The 25,703-nt window shown below is 44.0% G+C and overlaps 1 protein-coding gene across 2 annotated transcripts in view; it reads left to right on the forward strand.

The window, feature by feature from the left end:
* Positions 1-25,703, forward strand: part of LOC142311186 (glycine N-acyltransferase-like) — a 166,176-nt gene that overhangs the window by 36,820 nt on the left and 103,653 nt on the right. For both annotated transcript variants that reach the window (XM_075349377.1, XM_075349376.1), the window contains exon 2: positions 21,901-21,979. In XM_075349377.1, coding sequence (XP_075205492.1) covers positions 21,902-21,979 — 78 coding nt within the window. In that variant the 5' untranslated portion in view covers position 21,901. The remainder of the gene's footprint in view (positions 1-21,900; positions 21,980-25,703) is intronic.

The raw sequence follows: 25,703 nt of genomic DNA on the forward strand, positions 1-25,703 counted from the left end.
TGAACGCAAAGTTGGCTGAAATCATTAGTAGACTCCACTTCGAGTTTAGAGAGCCCGTGATGTGCCTAAACAGTGGAAACCCTACATGGGTATCTCTATTTTGGAAACTAGTCCCCAAAGGAATTTGATGTATGGTGAGCGATTTGAACCCCTAGGTGCTTCACAGAATTTTATGACGTTGAGCTGTAAAAATGAAAAATACATTTTTACCACAAAAATGTTGCTTTAACACCAATTTATCAATTTTCACAAGGGAAACAGGAGAAAATAGACCCCATAATTAGCTGTGAAATTTCTCCCCAATATGCTGATAGCCCATATGTGTTGGAAAATCTAAGTTTGGGTTCAAGGCAGGGCTTGGAAGGGAAGAAGCGCCATTTGACTTTTTAAAATCAAAATTGGCTGGAATCGTTAGCGGACTCCACATCACACTTGATGTGCCTAAACAGTGGAAACCCTCACAAGTAACTTTATTTTGGAAACTAGACCCCAAAAGAATTTATCAAGATGTGTGGTGAGCGCTTTGAACCCCTAGGTGCTTCACAGAATTTTATGACGTTTACCCATTAAAATTAAAAAATAAATTTTAACCCCATTTTTTTCATTTCACAAGGGTAATAGGAAAAATGGACTTCAAAATTTGTTGTGCAATTTCTCCTGAACAAGCTGATACCCCTTATGTGGTGGAAAACCACTGTCTGCGCGCACGGCAGAGCTTGGAAGGAAAGGATCGCCATTTGACGTTTTGAACTTACAATTGGCTGAAATAATTAGCAGACTTCATATTGTGTTTAATAATGACCCCATTATGTAAACTAAATCCCCCAAGGAATTTATCTAGACTTGTTGTGAACATCTTGAACCCCCAGGTGCTTTACAGAATTTTATAACATAGAACTCTAAAAATGAAAAAAATTGTTTTTTGCCATAAAAATTATGTTTAGCCCCAATTTTTTTAATTTTCACAGGATAGCAAGAGAAAATAGTCCACAAAATGTGTTGTGCAATTTCTCCTGGGTACGCTGATACCTCATATGTGGTGCAAAAATACTATATGGAAACAGTGTTGAGCTCTGAAAGGAAGAAGTGATGTTTTGGAGCCCAGATTTTGATGTAATTGTCTGCTCTGCGGATGTTATGTCACGTTTGGAGAGCCCTTGATGTGCCTAAACAGTAGAAACCTTCCACAGTAGAAACTATTCTGAAAACTAGACCACCAAGGAATTTAACTAGATGTGTGTTGAACAACTTGAACTCCTAGGTTCTTCACAGAGTTTTGCACATAGAACTATGAAAATGAAAAATTAGATTTTTCCCACAAAAATGTTGCTTTAACCCCCCCAAGTTCTTTCATTTTCACATGGATAACAGGACAAAATGAACTCTAAATTAGTTGTGCAATTTCTTCTGAATATGCTGATACCCTTATGCAGTGCTTTTTTTGTGGTAGTACGCGCCGGGACGGCGTACCGGAAAATCTGAAGAGCGCTGAGGATAAGCACCTCTGGCTCTGTCCACATGGCTAATTTGTAAATTTGCTATATCATCAGCAATTGGCTGGAGCAGGGTGACCTCTGTGTCTCCCCCCCCCTCTCCGATCTGATTGGAGCTAGCATTCATGTGATGCTATCCCTCCAATCAGATGTGGAGGGACGGTGGGTGCCCGCGAACACCACTATTAAGTCTACTCTCATAAAAATTGTTTTAAGAAATTTCATAAATATTACAACAGAACAATTGTATTGTTCTTCTCATCAAACATATTAAAGATAACATATAGACATAAAAATAAAGTGCAGGTGTCAGGCAGACAATACCCTCGCCTGAGGACAGCCTCAGACAATGGTTCTGGAAAAGGATAAAGTGAAGACGTTGGTTGGTCACTGTCAGGGTAATACTGATGAATATATACTGTGACTACCTCCCTTAGCTATGGTTAGATATCTTCACTTATCAGTTAGCCTATTTTTTCTGCTGGAGGTGTTCGTCAGCCTCACCATCCTTGCTACCCTCTAGCGGGGGCAACCACCACCAAAAAAGTGATTTAGAGTGTAGTACATACAAATAGAACCATAGACAAAAAAGACATAATGCGTTAGATGTCCAGGGTTCTTCTGTTTGGGTAAATTTTCACTAGTTAAGAAGTACTGGATAAGTTAGGTCAGAGCTCAGAGTTCCACTTAGCTTGTGGACCCCCCAGGTCTCCCGACGCGTTTCACCCCCCCTAACGCAATACAGGGGATCATCAGGGGATATGAACAGAATCACTCCTTGGAAAGAAGGACACCTGAAACAGATGATGAACAAATATAAATATACATGGTTTTTAGAGACTGCATTCTTTGAAAGTTTAAAGCACTTAGGGTAACTTACAAGGTAGTTGGTCCTTGCAGTTAAAATCGTAGTGCTTGTATCCTTTTTAATGATAAGTATTATAGTTGGATGACTATGTCGTGTCCGGATAGTAGTTACGGTTTTCTTTAGTTACTTCCTGCATATCAGAAAGGAAATGAGTATACAGTATATAGTATAGTGTACAGTATAACTCATTGTACTTATGCGGTTAGATAGTATCTCATCGGTACAACCTAAGTGTCTGGTACCTGGACTAACTGGAGTTGTATATTCACAGGTTATGAGCTGGTCTGTGTAGACAGGGTGTTCGTGTCCACTCTTATTATTAAGGCTGAAATATGTGTCTGGGCCGTGTTGAGGTCCTGTATAAAATATAAAAAGCTTAGAAATATATCCCACCTCCCAGGCTCATGCTCTCATGAGGGCACATTAGTAGGTGATGTTACCTGTTGACGGCCACAATAAGTATTTACTATCCTAGAGGGTTAAAGGAAATGCAGCTCCTCAGGATATGCCTGACCGCTGATATTACCTGCAAGAGAAGGTATAGTGGTGTGCTCATTGACCTCATTAGGGTTCTGGGCCTCCATAACCAAAGCATCTAGGGTAATAAAGTGGTTTACCTGTAAGGAAAAAAACGTATCTGGAGAGGAACCCAGGTGAAGGGGAAAACCTTGCTGCCTGACTCCAGGGTGTATAGATTCGGTTAGTTCTAGATGTATCCAGATATATATCTTTCTCCTGTAAGAGTAAGTAGTGTACCAGTTGATTAGGCTAGCTTAATAATGAAGCATGCAGGCATTAGATTCAGTAAATGACCAAATAAGGTCATACATTAGGGGTAAAACAGTGTGTTATACCTGTAGGGAGGAAAAAGGAAGGCAAGCAGAGGCCTATCATGGGACTGTAGAGATGTTCAGATTCCAGGTATATGTTTCCTGTAAAGAATAAATAAACATGTGATGGTGTACTGTTTTAATGTAACATATTCTCTAACATGTTCAGAAATCCATAGACAATGCAAATGGAGCATAAGACGGATTCTATTGTCATAGGATTAATAAGGCACCTGGTCACAAAATTGCGACGTTGAGAAGACCATATATATCTATTTGCAGAGGACGATATCACCAGATACTGGTGGTGCCCGGAGTTATCTGATATAGTCTCCGCCGGTATTAGGGTCACACCCATTATGGGACAGAGATAAATACTTTGTGCGCCTTGTATGTAGAGAGGGTTGTATAAATGGGACTTGATTCCCACGCTGAGTCACTCTGCAGAAATGTACTGTTCTTGACACACTCAAAAAGGATCTGGGGTCTGTCACATAATGATCACTGGGAGTATATCGGTATTGGAGGAGGTTATGTCTAATTGCCAGCAGGGTAGGTACTGTAACACTTAGTGCTGTTCAATATATATGCATATAGGCAGTATGGTGTTATAGGACAGGCAGAACACTTACCTAATGGTGAGCTCAACCAGCAAGAACTGTTGGTCCCGAGTGGCTACCACTCTATGTACACTGGGAGCTCACGGTCTGGAGGATGCCAGAGTAGCCGCCACGCCCGCTAGTCCCTTTGTTATCCGAACCTCTTATGCCGGTGAGTCTGTGAAGGGTTTTAAGCGCTAAACTGTCGCGGAAGTGAACGTTCCGGCCGCAGACCGGATGTGTCCCGTTGGCCGGATGTGACGTATCGATGTACGTCACATGCACACATCACATAACATGTGACCTCCACGGGGCGGTAACTCTGGATGTGTCTAATCGCCTGTTACACTATACTCTGGAGCGCATATGCGTTCCATGTGGAGGCAGTGTTACTAAGGCATAGGGGCGGACGTAGTGATCGTGGAACGCAAGCTTGCGTTCCATAGACATGTGAGACAGTGCTGCATCGTCACCATGAGGGAGAGCATTATTGTGCGGTGCACCTCTAACTATACATGACACATTACAGGACGCAACCACGTCCTAGGTAATGGGTGCTATGTTAGAAGGCAAGTTTGTGCCGTTACTGCGTACCAGAGACCATTGAAAAGGTGCATAGAATAGATGTTTGGTTTACAACATATATTCTGCACAAGTCAGCGGCCACGCAGGCTAAAAAATGATAACGATAGCCCAGTGCTAGTACACATATTAAGGTTGTAATAAGAGGGTACTCTTATTATAGAGGTCTGAGACACCCCTGGACAATGTTGGGTCTCTTAAAAAGGGGGGCCCATTAAGGGACGTACTGAATAGTGATGGAGAGTAAACTGATAGTAAAATTCTCGTACTTACAATGCTTTGCCAGGTACAGTGATAAAGGTTTATTTAATGAATTCTCCTGTGTTTTTTTTATTGTTTTTGGTGCCCTAAGTGGGATATTGGGAGAAGGATGGAGAACCGTTGCCTTTTAAGAACCCAGAAGAGAGCCATCACTCCTACCAGGATGGGTTCCGACACATAGGCCATATTATAGAATTTATCTCAAGTTGCAGTCTCATATTCACAGAAAATGTTAATGAATGGTATACAATGACCAAATGCGGGGTATATAAAAAATGCAAAGAAAAACCTATCCTGTCAGTAATAACCACTTACGGTTAGATTAATTAGATGAAGCTATGAAAACTGATAACCTCGTTTAGGCCACTTGGGGAGACTGCGTCCCTCGTTTAGGCCACTTGGGGCAAAAATACTATATGGAAACAGTGTTGAGCTCTGAAAGGAAGAAGTGATGTTTTGGAGCCCAGATTTTGATGTAATTGTCTGCTCTGCGGATGTTATGTCACGTTTGGAGAGCCCTTGATGTGCCTAAACAGTAGAAACCTTCCGCAGTAGAAACTATTCTGAAAACTAGACCACCAAGGAATTTAACTAGATGTGTGTTGAACAACTTGTACTCCTAGGTTCTTCACAGAGTTTTGCACATAGAACTATGAAAATGAAAAATTAGATTTTTCCCACAAAAATGTTGCTTTAACCCCCCCAAGTTCTTTCATTTTCACATGGATAACAGGACAAAATGAACTCTAAATTAGTTGTGCAATTTCTTCTGAATATGCTGATACCCTTATGCAGTGCTTTTTTTGTGGTAGTACGCGCCGGGACGGCGTACCGGAAAATCTGAAGAGCGCTGAGGATAAGCACCTCTGGCTCTGTCCACATGGCTAATTTGTAAATTTGCTATATCATCAGCCATTGGCTGGAGCAGGGTGACCTCTGTGTCCCCCCCCCCCTCTCCGATCTGATTGGAGCTAGCATTCATGTGATGCTATCCCTCCAATCAGATGTGGAGGGGAGGTGGGTGCCCGCGAACACCACTATTAAGTCTACTCTCATAAAAATTGTTTTATTAAATTTCATAAATATTAAAACAGAACAATTGTATTGTTCTTCTCATCAAACATATTAAAGATAACATATAGACATAAAAATAAAGTGCAGGTGTCAGGCAGACAATACCCTCGCATGAGGACAGCCTCAGACAATGGTTCTGGAAAAGGATAAAGTGAAGACGTTGGTTGGTCACTGTCAGGGTAATACTGATGAATATATACTGTGACTACCTCCCTTAGCTATGGTTAGATATCTTCTACCTCTGTGTCTCCCCCCCCTCTCCGATCTGATTGGAGCTAGCAGTCATGTGATTCTATCCCTCCAATCAGATGTGGAGGGGCGGTGGGTGCCCGTCCTCTTCAAGATGTTCATGGACGCTGAAGATCAAGATCACGGCCGGTCACCCCGATCTGCTGCCATCCGGTAAGGTATTTGCTCCCCTCTGCTGTTTTCCACTCCCTCCCCCGGCCTCCGTTGCCCCCCTTCGTCTGATTCAACCCACTGACCTCCGCTCCCTCCCACCTGCCCTGTAATCACTGTGCTGCTCATGCCGCCGGCAATCGGGTCCCCCAGTGCTCACCCCCCCCCGGCCCCCAGTGCTCGGCCCCCAGTGCTCACCAACGACCCCCCCAACCCCCACTGCTTCCCCCTGCTACCACCTGCTACCACCGACGCCATGTCCGCTCCCAGCTGCTAAGCGGGAACACTAGAAGAAAAAAATCTCACACTTACCGGTCTGCAGCCTCCCGGGACACGAGTGATCGGCTTCAGGACCTGCCGGTAATCAGCTGGTGCAGTCACGCTACGGCATCAGCTGACAGTCTAAGTCCAGCGGTGGGGCCGGCTTTTTACCGCCCAGCTGGTTTAAGCGATCAGGTGATGCTCTGAGGTGACTGCAGCAGCTGATTACCGGCGGCTCCTGGAGCGATCAGTCGTGTCCTGGGATTTTGCAGACAGGTGAGTAGTTGTTTTTTTGCACTGATGCATCAGCTGATTGTATAAAAGCCATTTATACAATCAGCTGCTGTGTGATGTGATTCATGTCCTTTAACCTGACATCATCTGATCGCTTTGCCTTCCAGCAAACCGATGAGATCATATTGGATCCGGATTGGACGGCGCGGGACCCTTGACCCAGGATTACTGCGGAGGGGGTTCTTTATTTCAATAAAGATGGAGTCACTAATTGTATTGTGTTTTATTTCTAATAAAAATATTTTCTCTGTCTTGTGATTTTTTTTATCTCTACAAGAAATTCATGGTGGCCATGTCTAATATTGGCGTGACACCATGAATTTCGGGCTTAGGGCCAGTTGATAATATACAGCTGGCCCTAACCCCTTATTACCCAGCGAGCCACCCAGCTCCAGGGCCGCTGGAGAGTTGGATACAGCGCCATAAGATAACGCTTCTATAAAAGCGCCATTTTCTTTGGAGGCTTTGGACTGCAATTCTCAGCAGGGGTGCCCAGAAAGCTTGGGCACTGTGCGCTGCAGATTCCAATCCCCAGCTGCCTAGTTGTACCTGGCTGGACACAAAATTTGTGCGAAGCCCACGTCATTTTTTTTCCTTAAATTATTTAATGAAATTCATGAAATAATTAAAAAAAGGGCTTCCCTATATTTTTGGTTCTCAGCTGAGTACAAATAGGCAGCTGGGGGTTGGGGGCAGCCCGTACCTGCCTGCTTAACCTGGCTAGAATACAAAATATGGCAAAGCCCACGTCATTTTTTTTTTTACATTTTACGTTTTTGGGCAAAAAACTCCTGCTTACAGTCTTGGCTGAAGGATGCTGAGCCTTGCAGTTCAGCAGTTGCTGTCTGCTCTCCTGCATACACTAGTGGATGGAGTATGCTGAGCCTTGTAGTTCTGCTCCCCCTGCCTCTCTCTCCTGCATACACTAGTGGATGGAGTATGCTGAGCCTTGTAGTTCTGCACCCCCTGCCTCTCTATCCAGTATACAGTACCGCATGTATGTAGTAAACCGTGCACAGGATCTCCCGGCAGCACGACAGCAACGACAGCACTCCCTCCCACTCCTCAAACTCGGCCGCCGGCTGACCTCCCCACCCCACCCCCCCTCAATCTTGGCTGCCGGCGCCTAACAGCACCCCCCCCTTCCCCGCTCCTCGTCTCAGAGATGCGTACCAGCAAATTTTTTTTTACAAAAAAAGCACTGCCCTTATGTGGTGATAAACTACTATTTGGACACTCTTTCGAGCTCTGAAAGGAAGAAGTCACGTTTTGGAGAGCAGATTTTGATGGAATGGTCTACGAGTGTCATGTTGTATTTGGAAAGCCCCTGATGTGCCTAAGTATTGAAAACCCCTCCTTCCCCAGTGACCCCATTCTGCAAACTGTACCTCCCAAAGAATTTATCTACATGTGTGGTGATGTGTGTGGTACTCCCAGGTACTTCACAGAATTGTACAACGTAAAATCATAAAAAATGAAGGAAAAAAAAAAGATTTTTCCCATAAAAATGTTGTTCAGCCCCAATTGTTTTCATATCCACAACAATAGGAGGAGAAAATGAACCCCAAAATGTGTTGTGCAATTTCTCCTGACTATGCTGATACCCCATATGTAGTGGGAAATTAATATTGGGACATACTGTTTAATTCTGAAAGGAAAGAGTTACGTTTTAGAGTGCAGATTTTGATGGAATGGTCTACGGGTGTCATGTCACATTTGGAGAGCCCTTGATGTGCCTAAACAGTAGAAACCCCCCACAAGTGAGCGCATTCTGAAAACTAATCCACCAAAGGAATTTATCTATCCATATGCTGAGCACTTTGAACCCTTAGGTGCTTCATAGAAATTTACAACGTAAAACCATGAAAATGAAAAAAAAAAATGTAACCACAAAAATGTTGTGTTAGCCCCAACTTTTTTCAATTTCATAAGGATAGCACAAGAAAATGCACCCTAAAATTTGTTGTGCAATTTTTCCTGAGTATGCTTATACCCCATATGTGGCGGGAAAGTACTATTTGGGCACACTGTCAAGCTCTGAAAGGAAGGAGTGACATTTTAGAGTGCAGACTTTGCTGGATTTATCTGCAGGCATCATGTCGCATTTGGAGAGCCTTGGAGGTGGAAAAAAAACTTGGTTGGCATATGTGAGGTGTTTAGAGTGCATCAGGCTGGCATAAGTAAGTTGTGTAGAGTAAATCAGGTCTGCATCTGCATATATGAGTTGTGTAGACTATGTCAGATTGACATATGTGAGTTGTGTAGTGTATGTCAGGTTGGCATATATCAGTTATGTGAACTGCATAGATTACGTCAGACTGGCATATGTAAGCCATGTAGAGTACTTCAGTTTGGAATATGTGAATTTATTAGTACATTGCTATGTGGGAGACTCTGATGCATTCTGTTATACACAGAGCAGGTATATCAGGCCAGGTGTTACATTGACAAGTGGTGTCCTTCCTTACCCCTTTTCTGTAACAAACTTTGCACCTTTTTTGCGACCTTCCTTTCTTTGACGTTTGAGGGACCTCACCTGGGAAATGATGCCCTGGTACAGCACGAGCACCTTCAGTTCCAGAGGTACTGAGGCCCACTTTTTCATGACTTCCAAATACTGTGGCCTTGATCACTACATCCTCGAATTGAAGGAAGGTGTCGATATGGCCTGCACATTGTGACAAAATCGTTATATAGTGCCATCTGTATGATGTGCATGGATGGCTTCTTATACCTCACCTTAGCTTTTTACATGGCACTGTACGGCTGGAGGACTTGATCAGAGAAATCAACCCCCCATGTTTTTATTGTAGTGCAGGACACAGTTTGGTTAGTTGACCTGTGTAGGAGAACCCCATACGACGGTGGTGGTGGTGCCATCACCATGGATTGTTGTCAAGAAAATAACATCCCTTTTGTCCTTGTACTTGATCACAAGCATATTATTGCTAAATTGGGCTTTGCTCTCTCTCCCTTTCTGACCACGTGTCCAATTAGCGACCTAGGGAGGCCTCTCTGCTTTTTGTGTGCTCTACCGTGAGCTGCGGTAGCTCTGACAGAGAGGGATTTGAACAGTGGGATGCTGGTATAAAAGTTATCTATGTGCAGGTGACAATTTTCCCAGTAACTCCCAAGAAAGGGGAAATTCAGAGGGTTTGATCTAGGGGTCCTTCTTTACATAAACCTTAAACCTGTGGGTGTACCCTGAGGTACTCTCACACATCTTGCAGAGTTTATTTCTGTACCTGGCCCTCTTACTAGGTGGATATTGCCTGAATTTCAGCCTGATGTTGAAATGGATTAGGGACTCATCCACTCAGATTTCATTTTATGGAATGTACACTCCAGCAAATTTATTACTTAAGGGATGATGACTGGCCGAATTTTGAAAAGTTGTTCAAAATTGGGATCATCTCAGGGAACACATTGTGCATTATCGTTGAAATCCCAAAATTTGTGAATGGCCTCAACATTTAGGGGTCATAGCCATGTGGAATATTTGGGCATTATATAAAACATCAATACTCCAATATTGCCGAATTTCTGACTTCTTCACTATGCCCATGTAAAGAATAAGGCCCTAAAACTTCATAATTTTCACTGGAGCAATGGGAGTCCAGTTAGAAAATGATGAAGCATAATTTTGAGTCAGAAAATTGTTCGGTGAACAAATTTGTTTCAGCCACCATGAGATTTATTAAATTCTCAGAGAAAAAGACTGAAAAAGTCAATTTCTGTGAGGCCGGCAGTGGCTCATAATTTCTTAGGGGTGAGGTCTATAGAGGGTCACAACTGGTGGGTCAGGGATCACTAACGGTATGTGGTGGCTTATTTTGTGCCTTGAGGCGTGGGGGTTCAGTATGAATGGAGGAAGACTTGGAGTGGGATGACTAAAGGAAGATGGGATCCTCTCCCTCACTATCAGAGTTAAGGGGGCTTTACATGCTACGATATCGTTAATGTTTTGTCGTCGGGGTCAAGTTGTTAGTGACGCACATCCGGAGTCATTAACGATGTAGCAGCGTGTGACACTGACCAGCGACCTTAAGCGACCTCAAAAATGGTGAAAATCGTTCACCATGGAGAGGTTGTCCCAAACTCAAAAATCGGTAAGGGTTGTTTATCCAGGTGGTTCATCGCTCATGCGTCAGCACACATCCCTATGTGTGACACCGCAGGAGCGAGGAACGTCTCCTTACCTGCCGCCGGCCACAATGCGGAAAAAAGGAGGTGGGCGGGATGTTACGTCCTGCTCATCTCCACCCCCCCGCTTTGATTGGCCGGCCGCTTAGTGACGTTGCGGTGACGTCGCTGTGATGCCGAACGTCCCTCCCCCTTGAAGGAGGGATTGTTCGGCAGTCACAGCGACGCTGCCGACCAGGTAAGTATGTGTGACGCTGCCGTAGCGATAATGTTTGCTATGGCAGCGATCACAAACAATCGCATGCGCGACGGGGGCGGGTACTTATGCGCTCGCTATTGCTACAAATTGCTAGCGATATCGCTACCGTGTAAAGCCCCCTTTAGAGGCAAGGATTTCTTATTTTACTTTTTTTCTTAAACCAACAACAGGATGCTAATCAGTGATTTGCATCACTGATCAGTTTGAATGGCTGCAGGATGCACACATGGGTGTGGTGCAAAACAGGGGAAAACATGTACAGGAAAAGAAATGTAAAAAAGTCCTAAACCAAAAGTGAGTATGGATGCAGATCAGTAATGTGAGTCTGGAAAAAAGAAATTGCCAAGTCTGAGCATGGACACTGATCAGTGATGTGCGTCAGTGATCAGCACGCGTTGACTGCAGAAAACACTCACCAATGTGGTGCAAAATACAGGAATAAATGGACAGGGGGGAAAAAAGAGAAAAAGTCCTAAGCCAAAATTAAGCACAGACCCGACCAGGAATCGGCAGCTGCAAGACGCACACACGGGTGTAATGCAAACAGGTGGTGGTGGAGGGGGAATGGACAAGAAAAAAAAGTCCTGGCTAAAAGTGAGCATGGACGTTGATCAGTGATGTGCGTCACTGAGCAGCTTTCGGCAGCTGCAAGATGCACACACACAGAGGTGGTGCAAAAAAACCTGCCAAAAACCGACTGATCAAGTACTGATCAACTCTCAAGTACTGATCAGCGCTCAGCGGCAAAAGGAAGGATGGGGAAGGGTTAGGGAGAGAGGGGAAAAGGGGGACAGAGAAAGATCGAAGCTATGCAAAAAGAGAGAACAGGAAAAGGAAAAAATCTTTCTTCATCAAAGAGCAGCAGCAGGAACAGCAGCAGTGTTGGCTTGAAAAAACTAGTGGCATCACAATGCTAAACAGATCGAGAGCAGAAGGACATGGTGACCTCCACCTCATTCCAGTTTAGAGATGTGTGCAGAGCGATCACTGCAAGGTCAGACTATGTCTCTGCTCACTGGAGAAATCACACGTCATCAAATGATCGCTCCAATCATTGCTAGGGCTGGTGATGCTGTCATTGCCAGACTCCAGCCTATCATCAGTACTATTATTGCACCGATCATAGCTGGACCTCGCTGTGATTGGCCATTCAGGATTGAACAACCAATCACAGCGATTGTTGTTGCAGGGGGTCAGCGAAACTTCCAGTAGCGTCAAGCCCAGTGCCCTGCTGACAGAATCAGTAAGCCCATTCATCCGATCACCGTGACTTTATTCATGGTGACACAAGAAAGTCATAAGGTACCCCATACATACTAGGTCGGGAACTCCTTGCCTTATGGGGTACGTGAAAAGTTATGAAAGAGATAAAGTCTTAAGTGGGCTTTACACGCTACGATATCGTTAATGAATTATCGTCGGGGTCACGGTGTTTGTGATGCACATCCGGCTTCATTAACGAGATCGCAGTGTGTGACACTTATGAGCGACCTTAAACGATCGCAAAAGAGGTCAAAATCAGAGAGGTCGTCCTGAAACCAAAAATAGTTTTCTGCTTATTAGTGATGTTGTTCGTCGTTCCTGCGGCATCACACATCGCTATGTGTGACACCGCAGGAGCGACGAACATCTCCTTACCTGCCTCCACCGGCAATGCGGAAGGAAGGAGGTGGGTGGGATGTTACGTCCCACTCATCTCCGCCCCTCCGCTTCTTTTGGACGCCTGCCATGTGACGTCGCTGTGACACCGCACGAACCGCCCCCTTAGAAAGGAGGTGGTTCGCCGGCCAGAGCGACGTCGCAGAGCAGGTATGTGCGTGTGACGCTGCCGTAGCGATAATGTTCGCTACGGCAGCGATCACCACATATCGGCCATACGACGGGGCGGGTGCTATCGTGCTCGACATCGCCAGCAAATGCTAGCGATGTCGCAGCGTGTAAAGCCCGCTTTACTTCACAACACATTTATGGAATTTTATCATGGTAAGAACAAAAGAGATTTCTAAGGACCTCAAAAGTAGTTTTTGATGCTCATTAAGCTGGAAAAAGTTAGGAAAAATGATTTCTAAAGAGTTTAGACTTCACCAATCCACATTCAGGCAGATTGTGTAGAAATGTGTAAATTCAAGACTATAATTACCCTCCCCAGGAGTGGTCAACCAACTCCAAGAGCAAAGTGTATAATAGAGCAGGAGGTCACAAAGTAACCCAAGGTCACCTCAAATCAACAAAAGACTTCTATCACATTAGCTAATGTTAATTTTCATGAGTCTACCATCAGGAGGAAACTGAACAACAATGGATTGCATGGAAGAATTTCAGTAGGAAACCACAGCTCACCAAAAAATAAAAATCATTGCTGCCTGGCTGCAGTTTGGTAAACGTTACCTGGAACAAGTGAGAAGGTTTTTGGGACAATGTTGTATGAACAGATGAGACCAAATAGAGCTTTTTGGTTAACATGAGAAGTGTTATAGTTGGAGACAGAAAAACACTGCATTACAGTATATTATCTAATACCATCTGAGAAACACAGAATCTATGCCAGGATGCCTTGTTTTCATTGATGAAACAGTGAATTCTGAAATTCAGTAGATTGTAAAGGAAAATGTCAGGATGTCTGCATATGAGTGGCACCTCAAGAGAACGTGGCTCATGGAGCAATACAATGACTTAGGCTAGTTTCACACTTGCGTTTGCAGGACTCCGTCAAAACAGTAGGTGCATTAAAACGATGCATCCGTAAAACAACGGATCTCCAACGGACCCTTTGACGCGTTATTTTACTGGAAACCGTTAATGGATTCCAGTAAAATAACGGATCCGTTACATCCGTTATGCTTCCGTTATGCATCAAAAAAACGGAATCCGTCGGAATCCGTTTCTTTGCTAATTGGATAAATAGGGGGCGTTACTCATGAAATTTACATTTTCAAGTGTATATATATGAGAGGAGGCACAATCTATCTCAGAGAGCCCAGAAAACTACAGAAATGGATGTCATAACGGGGAAGATCGCTGAAGCCTATATCGAATATTCATACCAGGCAAATGTGTTGGCGTATCGATTTTCAGAAGCTCAACGACAACGTCGTCGTCAACAGAGAAGGCGTCGCTACTGGGTTCACCCCATTAATGAAAGCAGGATTTTCCGTGGTGTCTTTTACCCTCTTTACCTTGAATTGAGAAGGCACCCTGAAAAATTTGGCAACTATGTGCGCATACCTGAGGAAACTTTTAATCGTTTATTAGAGCGGGTGGATCCTTTTATCAAGCGTAAAGATACTTTTTTACGTAAGGCTATTAGTCCTGCCGAGCGTCTACTCATTACTTTGAGGTAAGGACGTGGTACACAAAATGTAATGTAATTTTTTTCCATCTATGATTGATTATTAATGTTTCTTTTGATCTTTTACAGATTTCTTGCTACTGGAGAATCTTACTCCTCCTTACACTTTCAATTCCGAGTGGGGATTTCTACAATTTCTGGAATCGTCAACTCCACATGCCAGGCTTTGTGGGAATGTTTAAAAGACGAATATATTCCTCACCCCACAGAGCAGCAATGGATGGATGCAGCTGACAAATTCTACCAAATATGCAACTTCCCTAATTGCTGCGGTGCCGTGGACGGCAAGCATGTCAGGATTCTTAAGCCCCAAAACACTGGATCAGAATACTACAATTATAAAAAAAAATTTCTGTTGTGCTAATGGCAATAGCTGATGCACAGTATAAGTTTTTGGCCGTGGACATTGGGGCATTTGGCCGAGCAAATGATTCACAAGTTTTAAAAAATTCGGCAATTGGAAGAAATCTTTACGGAGGACATTTTGCTTTCCCGCAACCAAAACCGCTTCCACAAAGTGATGGACCACCCCTCCCCTTTGTATGTTTGGGGGATGAGGCCTTTCAATTGTCCCAAAACTTATTAAAACCATACTCAAGTCGTGGACTTACACATGAGAAAAAAATATTTAATTATCGGCTAAGCCTTGCAAGGCGCATGGTCGAATGTGCTTTCGGGATTTTAACTGCTCGCTGGAGGATCTTGACAACTGCAATAAATGTGAAAGTAGAGACTGTTGACGAAATAATCAAAGCCTGTGTCATATTACATAACTTTTTGTTGTCAAATGGCGTTCCTCCACTTGAGGAAGAAATGACAAACTGTACCCTAACACCATACAGCAACGTATCCTTCCGTACCACCACTGAAGTCTTGCGTATTCGTGACGAGTTTGCGTCATATTTTGTGTCGGATATTGGTCGTTTGGAGTGGCAGGATACAATGGTTTGATGTACTTAGATTGTAATCCCTGTCTGAGATTTTATATTTTGTAATTTTGTGTAACATTTTAATCCATGTCTGCTAATGTATATTAGGTTATTTTATGTGTTTATAGTCTAAATTTTACTAAAATGTCTTACAAATGATATTAAAATTGCATTTCAAAATTGAAAATTGTTATTGGTTTTTTTTCTAACGTTTGTTTATAAAAAACAAAGTTGTTATCTTTATTGTATCATTATTACTGAAACAAAACCAATTGAACTGCAGCCAAGTTCAGATAGTGAAATTGGGGACACCCTGGCAAACATGGTAGTCTGATGACTGTCTTCCCCTTTACAGGAATCGCCTTCCTCCTTGTGAATTGACAAAACACATAACATCTGCCTCAAATGTCGTTATGCTATACTGTCCCCGCGTCACCACAAATCCCCCTGAACTATACCTCCTCTACCCGTGTAGTGGCATGCATCTTGGCACCAGCCACTGTATGTGTACCATTATCCCATTTTTAATATTTATTTCAAATAAATAAGTAAAAATAAAAACCAACACAATGTTAAACAAAAAATAATGATTTATTAAACATAAATTTTAAATTATTATTATTAAAAAAAATAACACTATAAATGTTGGTAATGTGGGGTGGAGACATCACTGGAACCGCTCGCAGAATTGTTCCCTCCAACAGTTGGGGTATTAAGTGTGGATTGGGTAGGTGAAGGTTGGGTAAGAGGTAATGGTGAGGGTGTAGAAAAAGAAAGAGAAGTGGTGGGCAAAAAAGGGCTTGAAAGACAAGATAGTTGAGGGCTGGTAGATGGGTGAGAGCTTGTAGAAGGGTGAGGAATTGGAGTAGGTTGAGGGGTGGTATAAGGCAGAGTGTTAGAAAATGGAAAGGTAGAGGTTGGATAAGATGTTGGGGTTCGGAAGGAGGAAGAAGAATGATGTAACGGGTTAGGAAGTGCAGGAGACAGTGCGGTTGGGGATGGAGTTGTGGCAGTGTTGTCGTGTGGGCTTGAAAATGGAGATGGGGAATAAAGGGATGTTTGGACAGATCTGGTATTGTGCATAGGGTTTCTGTAATGTGTGGGCATTGTAGATTGTGAGTATTGGTGAGTCTGTGTCGGAGGCTGTAAGTGGACTGGGGGTGGCATCTGAGGGGCTGTGGATAGATGTGGTACAGTGGTGGGAGGGGGATGTTGATGTAGTTGCTGGATGGCATTCTGGAAAGCCCTCATTACATGGATTTGCTGGTCAGATGGTAGGCTTTCCAGGTCACCGATAACAGAATGAAAAAAATGTTGACTAGGTGTTTGCCTTACAGCTGAAAGCACCTCATCCATCTTGCTGGTCAACACTTGTAAACTATGGTTTACAAGGTTGAAGCCAGCAATTATTTGGTCTGATAAAACTTTGATGAAGCTATGGATCGATGCGTTCAGGTGTAAGAAGTCGGGGCTGCCCCTATTCTGACCACTGTGTCGCTGACGACCCGAACCTAACGCGGTTCGAGTTTCGTGAGCGTCAGAGTGGTCAGATAAGGGAACACCTACTCTCTGACCAGCCTCATGTAATGAGGTTTGCCAGTATGCCGATGGGCAGGTTGGGTAAGAGGGGAAAGATGGGAGGTTAGATAGTGAGGGATTAGAGGGATTGGTAGAAGGGAGGGAAGGCTGTGAAGTTGAGGTGGAAGGGAGGGAGGGTTCAGAAGAAGAGGTAGAAGGAAGGGAGGGATCAGAAGTGGAGGGCCTGTTGGAGGGTTCACCGGTGACGTTCTGTTCAGCAATCGCTCCAAGAGGGTTCATTTGGGATACAGGCTCCACGGTGCTACAGACGGTTCTGTGGAATGAGAAAAAAAAAAAAAATTAACATATATTATTCACATTTTACGTAGCATGTGATCGATTATAAAGGATACATACATTCAAAGATGCTTAAATTAAACAGCCAAAAAATATATACATACCTTCTTGGAAGCATGCTGCCTCTTAGGAACGCAAGGGCACGCCCATACCGGTATTGGGTGCCCTTGCGTGCCGCCGAACCGCTTGGAGCCTGCATCTCCTTGTTTAAGTCCCTCTTGAAGCGATCACGGAGTGAACGCCACCGGGTCGTCAGACGGGTAACTGAAAAGAGAAAAAAAAATAAAAATAAATTAAATTCATCATTGAATATGGTAGGTTTTGCAAAACATGTTTGTAATACTTACTTCCTCTTTTACGGTTCCTCGTGTCAAGGTCCTCCCACCCATCTATGAGTTCTGCTGCCACTTCTTCCCAGAGCCGCCGGGTGATGAGAAAATTGGCATGGCGATTGTCTCTCATGTCCCACAGCGGCTCTCGAGCATGGACGAGGTCGATGAGGAGTTCGACATCGATGCCACCTCCCCATCAGAATCCTCGTCCGGCCTCCGCCGTGAGACCTGTCAATAAAACAAAATTAATTAAAAATAAATTTAAAAAAATCAATCTAAAACATTTAGAAACCATGGAAGACATCAGAAAAAAAAAAAAAAAAAACCCTCACATTGCTGCGACCACCGCCATGCCGACGACGACTCCGGGAGCAGCGAGGAGGACCTCTAATGTTCGGAACATCGACCTTAGAGAAAAAAAAAAAAAATAAGTAATGAAATCCAATAACTAATTGTACGTAGTTCTTGATGGTACCTCCATAGCTAACGTAGCTATGGTACCTACGTAGTTACACTTACTACGCGTCGATATGTGTGTAGGTAGGGTAGCTATGTGTCAATAGGTAGGTAGTTATGTTCGGTATGTAGATAGTGTAGGTATGTGTCGGTAGGTATAATATGTAGGTATAAAGCTATGTGAGGTATGCATGTATGTTGTTTAGTAGATATGTCGAGTTATTTGTGATGTCAATGAAGTGGATATACTTACATCCTGCGAGCTCTCTCCATGCATATCTCCACCCCTTTCTTGCATTTTTCCTACATGGAGCGGTGCGGGTTCCGCCGCTGCTGCCGCCTCCTCTGTTGGATTTTCATCCTAATTAAATTATAAAAACAAAAATTAATAAGAAAAACTTTAAAAAAAAAAAATAAATAATATTACCTGGAATAGGTCAGGGCTTGGGCTGGATTCTCCAGACATTCTGAAATAGATCTATTTTTTGGGAAATTAAAAATTAGCACAAAAAATACAATACTTTAGAAGAGCGTTGATTTACACTAAAACTATACTTACATTTTTGTCAAATTCTAAATTTTAAGTGAACACTGATTTTCAGTGCGTAGTAGTTTTTCTTTGATGTAACCTATAGTTTGTTAAAAAAAAAAAAAAAATTAGTTACAAAAAAAGGAACATTAAGGTGGGGGGGCTAGGGGGGCTAGTTGTTTTGGTGGTTTTGGTTTTATGGCGAGGGTGTGTTTAAATTATCAAAATTTAAAAAAAAAAAAAAAGGTTTAAAAAAAAAATCCACAAAAAAAAAATAAAATTTAACCAGTGACACTTGCATATGCTACCTTCCAAAAAAAACAAAATAACCTCTGTTTAGTTAGTTTGGTCTTCCACCGCAAAATAATTTTTAATTGCACCTCTAAACCTAAACTAATAACCATAGGCTAAACAAGAGAAAATGACGTGAAATAATGCAACAAACACTGCTTTGGCAGAATTTTATTTGTAGTTTTTTTTTTTTTAAAGGTAAAATAACTCTTTATTGATCACAAGAAAAAACAATACAAACAGGTGCTGGGGCTGAGGGTGGTGGGGTCGTACTGGGGCTGAGGGTGGTGTGGTGGTGCTGGGGCTGAGGGTGGTGGGGTGGTGCTGGGGCTTAGGGTTGTGGGGTGGTGCTGGGGCTGAGGGTGGTGCTGGGGCTGAGGGTGGTGTGGTGGTGCTGGGGCTGAGGGTGGTGTGGTGGTGCTGGGGCTGAGGGTGGTGGGGTGGTGCTGGGGCTGAGGGTGGTGGGGGGTTGGTGGTGCATTGCTGGGGATGAGGGTGGTGTGGGGCTACTGGGGCTGGTGGGGTTCAGGAAGGTTGTCCTTTCTCACCAATGGAATCTCGGGGTCCAGGTAGTCAGGCAGGGCTCCAGGCAGGGCTCCAGGCAGGGCTCTAGGCAGGGCTCTAGGCAGGGCTCTAGGAAGGGCTCCAGGCAGGGCTCCAGGCAGGCAGTCAGGGCTTCAGGGAGGCAGTCAGGGCTTCAGGAGTGATGATCTGGACACCTTCTCTGATGAGATGTATTTATACCCCATCAGTAATTGGGAGCAAACAAGATAATTGCCACAACAAACTAATCATGCAGGATTCCGTTAACGGATTCCGCCTCTTAACGCAGAGCGCAGGAATCCGCTAACATAGGACACCATTAGACACCTTGACGCAGTCTAACGGAATCTGTCATGGTGCGCTATTTCAACGCGCCAAAAAACGTTACATGCCTAGCGGATGCAACGCAGACACTTGCGTTACAGTGCGTCATCCATACAACTCTATGGAGAATAGCGCGGTCCGTTAACGGACTGCGCTATTCTCCATAGTGACGGAATGCGCTGAACGCAAGTGTGAAACTAGCCTTAAAGCACACAAGTCATTCTACCAAGTATCATTGCATAAGAAAGTCAAAGTTTTGGGATGGCCAAGTAAAATCCTATAGAAATATTGAAGAAGGACTTGATTTTAGCAGCTCTGGAGAAAACTCACTAACATAATAGAGTTAAGGATGTATGGTATGGAGGAATGGGCTGAAATTCCTTCAAGATGATGTGCTGGACTAATCAACAATTACTGCAAACATTTAGATTCAGTTACTTATGCACAAGGCATCTTACCAGAAAGTAAAAGCAAAGGTTCACATATTTTTGCCACTCAGAGCCATGTGATATTGGGTCATGTTCCTCAAAAAAAATACAAATTGTAATATTTTTTACTTCTTTGTTTTATTTAGTTCTTTTATCCACTTTTTGGACTTGTTTGAAAATCTGATTTAAGTTTAGATTAAGTTTATTCAGACATGTAGCAAATTGTGAGGGGCTTAGCACTGCATCACAAAGCCGGCTGTCAGTGCTAGGGCCTGGTTACAGATGTTATTCACTATGTACTGAGCAGTGACTGAATTGCTGGAGGCTGCTGAGAGAAATAAAGTTAATTTCTTCCCAGCATCCAGGCCCTGAGTGCCATATCCAGACAGTTTTAAAATGCTATTGTGACGACTGGCCTATCAGGTCGTCACAGGGTATTGTGCAATCTGCCCTTCTGCATGATATTCACCTTGTCCTTGGTTTCGAGTCCCTGACCTTTGGTGTTGCTAAGAACAAGCTAATCAAAATCCTAGGAACACTCTGCACCACACCACCAGACACACCAGTTGACAGCCTGAAGGGAATAGGGCCGGCCATTTAGGGGGTTGGCTAAGAGGAGGTCAGGAGTGTCAGGAGACAGTCAGTGTAATGTTGGAGGTGAAAGTGAGAGGAGGTCAGGAGCTGGGCTCCTTGTTACTACTAGGTGGCAGACGTTGGTCTGGGCCTGGTAGGAGCTGGACCCCGTTCGCAGGGGATCGTGACAAGGGGCACAGACTGTCGAGGAGGACAGCCGGCGGCCTTGTGCCATCACCAGGCAGGGGCCAGGGCACTACGGGGTACATGGACCCTAGGCCAGGAAGTAGCTTCAGGCGTCTTGGTAATTAACCCGACGAGGACGGAGCCTTCAAGATCCGTTCTCCACCCGCTCCAAAATCGGGGTACTAGCGCAACAAGGGGGATAGGACTTTCTCACTGCATAGTCCAGAAAATCCCAAGCGTGAACTCTGAGTGCAAGCTCCCTCAGTTAGCCACACTGGTGAGTGGGACCCGTTTAGTTCTATGCTAAAAGGGACCAACTACAGAAAAGAGGTGCCAAGGTCAATGTCACAGGCTAACAAGCAACACCAACGGGCATGGGATCCAGGCGTGCTCCCTCCCTGCTGCAGTGGCATCAAGAACTTTGGTTTACCATGGTTGTCAGCGTTATTGGACTGAGTACGCAATTAACCCTTACCGGCCCAACGGCACCTCCCTGACACTATCACCGAGTCCCGGGGCATTCCCCCCTACCCGTGGAGGTTGTTAAACACCTGGCTGCCCACTCCATCGCCACCGGGTACTCCCAGCTGCAGCGGTGGTACTTCACCCTTACCACACACCACGGGTGGCGTCACGAACTTTCCACACCATCCCCTGTACATAACTGCCTTCGTTTGAGGAGCCGCACAACCCCCGGGTCCGGAGACCCCTCGAGCCACCGTGGATCTGGATCCGAGCAGCCCGGCTGCTGACACGGGGCACACAATTAACCTGCAAATTAACCTCATACAGTATCTTCAGGTTAATAACGTTTTTTGTCATGACAGGTTTTCTTTAACTTCTTCACACATAATGCATTTTAGAGAATGACACTTACTGTGAACAGTGCCCATATAATTGTGATCCTTGTTTTTTCTCTTCCCTTCCCGTGTGATCAGTTGTTTAGAACATTTTGTACATGTAACGATTGTCTTTTCTTTATAACATTTTGATGATTTGTTACATTTTTTTCCCTTGTTTAGAATGCTAATCCTGACTTGTTCTTCAAAGCTTGCCACTCTCAGAAGACTACTGACTAATAACTTTCCAGAGTCTTTAAAGGTAAGAAGGGAGATAAGCAATTTATACTGCTTGTATGCATTCCAAGGGGTATCAATTGCCCTTTTAACCCTTTAGTGACGGAGCTAATTTTCACCTTAATGACCAGACCAAATTTTGCAATTCTGACCAGTGTCACTTCATGAGGTTATAACTCTGGAACGCTTCATCGGATCCCGGTGATTCTGAGATTGTTTTTTCGTCACATATTGGACTTCATGTTAGTACCAAATTTAGGACAATATTTTTTGTGTTTATTTATGAAAAAAATTGAATATTGGCAAAAATTTTGAAAATTTAGCAATTTTCAACTTTTGAATTTTTATACCGTTAAACCAGAGATTTCTGTGACACAAAATAGTTAATAAATAACATTTCCCACATGTCTACTTTACATCAGCACAATTTTGGAAACAAAATTTTTTTTCGTTAGGAAGTTAGAGGGGTTCAAAGTTTATCAGCAATTTCTCATTTTTACATCAAAATTTACAAAACCAGTTTTTTAGGGACCACATCACATTTGAAGTGACTTCAATAGGCCTAGATGACAGAAAATACCCAAAAGTGACACCATTCTAAAAACTGCACCCCCCAAAGTACTCAAAACCACATTCAAGAAGTTTATTAACCCTTCAGGTGCTTCACATGAACAAAAGCAATGTGGAATGAAAAAAAGCAAAAATTAAATTTTACCTAAAAATGTTGCTCTAACCCAAATTTATTCACTTTTAGAAGAAATAACACAACAAAATGGACCTCAAAACTTGTTCCCCACTTTCTTATGAGCGCGCCGATACCCCACATGTGGTCAGAAACCTCTGTTTGGACAAATGGGAGGGCTCGGAACAGAAGGAGCAATATTTGAATTTTGGAAAGCAAATTTGGCTGAAATAGATTGCGAGCACCATGTTGCATTTACAGGTCCGCTAAGGTACCTAAACAGAAGAAATCCCTCACAAGTGACACCATTTTGGAAACTAGACCCCTCAAGGCTTCTATCTAGGGGTATAGTGAGCATTTTAGATCCACAGGTACTTCACAGATTTTGTTAACGTTACGTTGTCATATTGAAAATTTTAATAATTTTCTCAAAAATGTTGCTTTAGCATCAATTTTCTCACTTTTTCAAGAGGTAATTCCAAAAATTTGACCTCAAGGTTTGTTAACCACTTTTTTATGAGCGCGGTGATACCTCACATGTGGTCTGAAACCTTTGTTTGGACAAATGGGAGGGCTTGGAACGAAAGGAGCAATATTTGAATTTTAGAAAGGAAATTTGGCTGAAAAAGATTGCGGGCACCATGTCGCATTTGGAGGTCCCCTAAGGTACCTAAACAGCAGAAACCCCGCACAAGTGGCCCCATTTTGGAAACTAGGCCCCTCAAGGAATTTATCTAGATGTTTGGTGAGTACCCTGAACCCTCAGGTGCTTCACAGAATTTTATAACGTTGAGCCATGAAAAAAAAAAAATAAAATTTTACCACAAAATTGTTATTTCAACCAGGTAGCTTTTTTTTTTACAAGAGTAAAAGGAAAAAATTCAGCATAACATTTATTGTGCAATTTCTCCTGAGTTTGGCGATACCTTATATGTGGTGGAAATCAACTGTTTGGGCGCATGGCAGGGCTCGGAAGGGAAGGAGTGCCATTTGACTGCAAAATTGGCTGGAATCAATAGCGGACGCCAGGTTGCATTTGGAGAGCCCCTGAGGTGCCTAAACAGTGGCGGTCCCCCACAAGTGACTTCATTCTGGAAACAAGACACCTCAAGGCTTTTATCAAGGTGTATAGTGAGCAGTTTGAATCCACGAGTACTTCACAGAATTTGATAAGCTTAGGTTGCCATATTGAAAATTTTCATTTTTTTCACAAAACTGTTGCTTTAGCATCAAATTTCTCACTTTTTCAAGAGACAACAACAAACCGTGGACCCCACAGGTTGTTATCCAATGTCTTATGAGCACAGTGGCCAAAAACCTCTGTTTGGATAAATGGGAGGGCTTGGAATGGAGGGAGCACCATTTGAATTCTGGAAAAGTTGAAATAAATTGCGCGCACCATGGCACATTAGCAGGGCCCCTTGGGTACCTATACATCAGAAAACCCCCACAAGTGACCCCATTTTGGAAACTGGATTTTATTCAGGAGTATAGTAAGCATTTTGAATCCACAGGTACTTCACAAAAATGTTGCTGTAGCAACAAATGTCTCACTGTTAGGCTCTGTGGCCATGATCCAGCGACACGGCATCTAGTACACAGTGTCAGCCTCCTGCAGAGATGTGAGTGTTGTCCACGGGAGAACGCAGCTGCCCAAGCCCACGATTTGGGTTCAGGCCGCTGTGGAGCTCTATGCTACCTGCAGAGAACACTCGTCTCCGCAGCATAAATTGACATGCTGAGGCTCGGGAAGCTGCGCCACAGGTCGGTTTATGCTGCGGAGAAAAGAAGCACATTGGGCATGGGATTTCTAAAAATCCTTCCACTGTGCTTCTACTGCACAACGCAGCGTTATGGACACAGGGAAAACACTCTGCGCCCAAAACGCTGCAAACCCTGATTGTGGGCACACAGCGTAAAATGCTACAATGGATGAATGGATAGATGTCAAACAAATATAACGTCCCATTCCCCTGCATATTCTAAGCTGGCGCCCTTTAGTGCCTTTCATGTGGCACTAAAGGGTGCGTAGCCTTGTATTTAGCCCCCCAAAAAATTAATAATTAAAATAAACGACGTGGGGTCCCCCCTATTTTTGATAGCCAGCTAGGGTAAAGCAGACAGCTGTAGCCTGCAAACCACAGCTGACAGCTTCACCTTGGCTGGTGATCAATTTGGAGGGCTCCCCAGGCGGTTTTTAAAAAAAAAACAAAACGTGGGGTCCCCCCCAAATTAGATCACCAGCCAAGGTGAAGCGGACAGCTGGGGTCTGGTATTCTCAGGGTGGGAAGAGCCATGGTTATTGGACTCTTCCCAGCCTAAAAATAGCAGGCCGCAGCCGCCCCAGAAGTGGCGCATCCATTAGATGCGCCAATCCTGGCGCTTCGCCCCAGCTCATCCCGCGCCCTGGTGCGGTGGCAGACGGGGTAATATATGGGGTTGATACCAGCTGTAATGTCACCTGGCATCAAGCCCTGGGGTTAGTGATGTCACGGCATCTGAACAGATACCCGACATCACTAACCCAGTCAGTAATAGAAAAAAAAAAAGACAAAAAAAAAATTTATTTGAAAAAACACTCCCCGAAACATTCCTCTTTTACCAATTTATTGAAAATAAAGAAATTCCGGTCGCTGTAATTCATTTTGGAGGTCCCACGCCGGCTCTGGATCTTCTAGAATATGGGGGGCACGTTCAGGGAACTTATCCCCCATTTTCTGGAAGAGCAAGCTCTCCATGAGCAGTGTGGGTGCAGTAATCTGAGAATACTGCACTCACACTGCCCCGGTCCAACCTAGGGCAGAGTGACCTGCAGTAACCTCATTCCAGAATATGAGGGGCACGCTCACAGAACGTACCCCCCATTTTCTGGAACAGCAGCCTCTCCATGTGAGGAGTGTGGCTGCAGATCACTGCACTCACCCTCCCCCGGTCCACAGTGGAGCCTGTGCATCAGCGACGTCAGCAGGATTCCTGCTTGCAGGGATCCAGCTGACAGCCGCTGTCTGCGCATGCGCCGCCAGCATTGAAGAAGGAGGCGGCGATCGCGGGCCCGGAGCGGCAGACA

The sequence above is a fragment of the Anomaloglossus baeobatrachus genome, chromosome 5 (genome assembly GCF_048569485.1).
Source record: "Anomaloglossus baeobatrachus isolate aAnoBae1 chromosome 5, aAnoBae1.hap1, whole genome shotgun sequence".
Taxonomy (NCBI): domain Eukaryota; kingdom Metazoa; phylum Chordata; class Amphibia; order Anura; family Aromobatidae; genus Anomaloglossus; species Anomaloglossus baeobatrachus.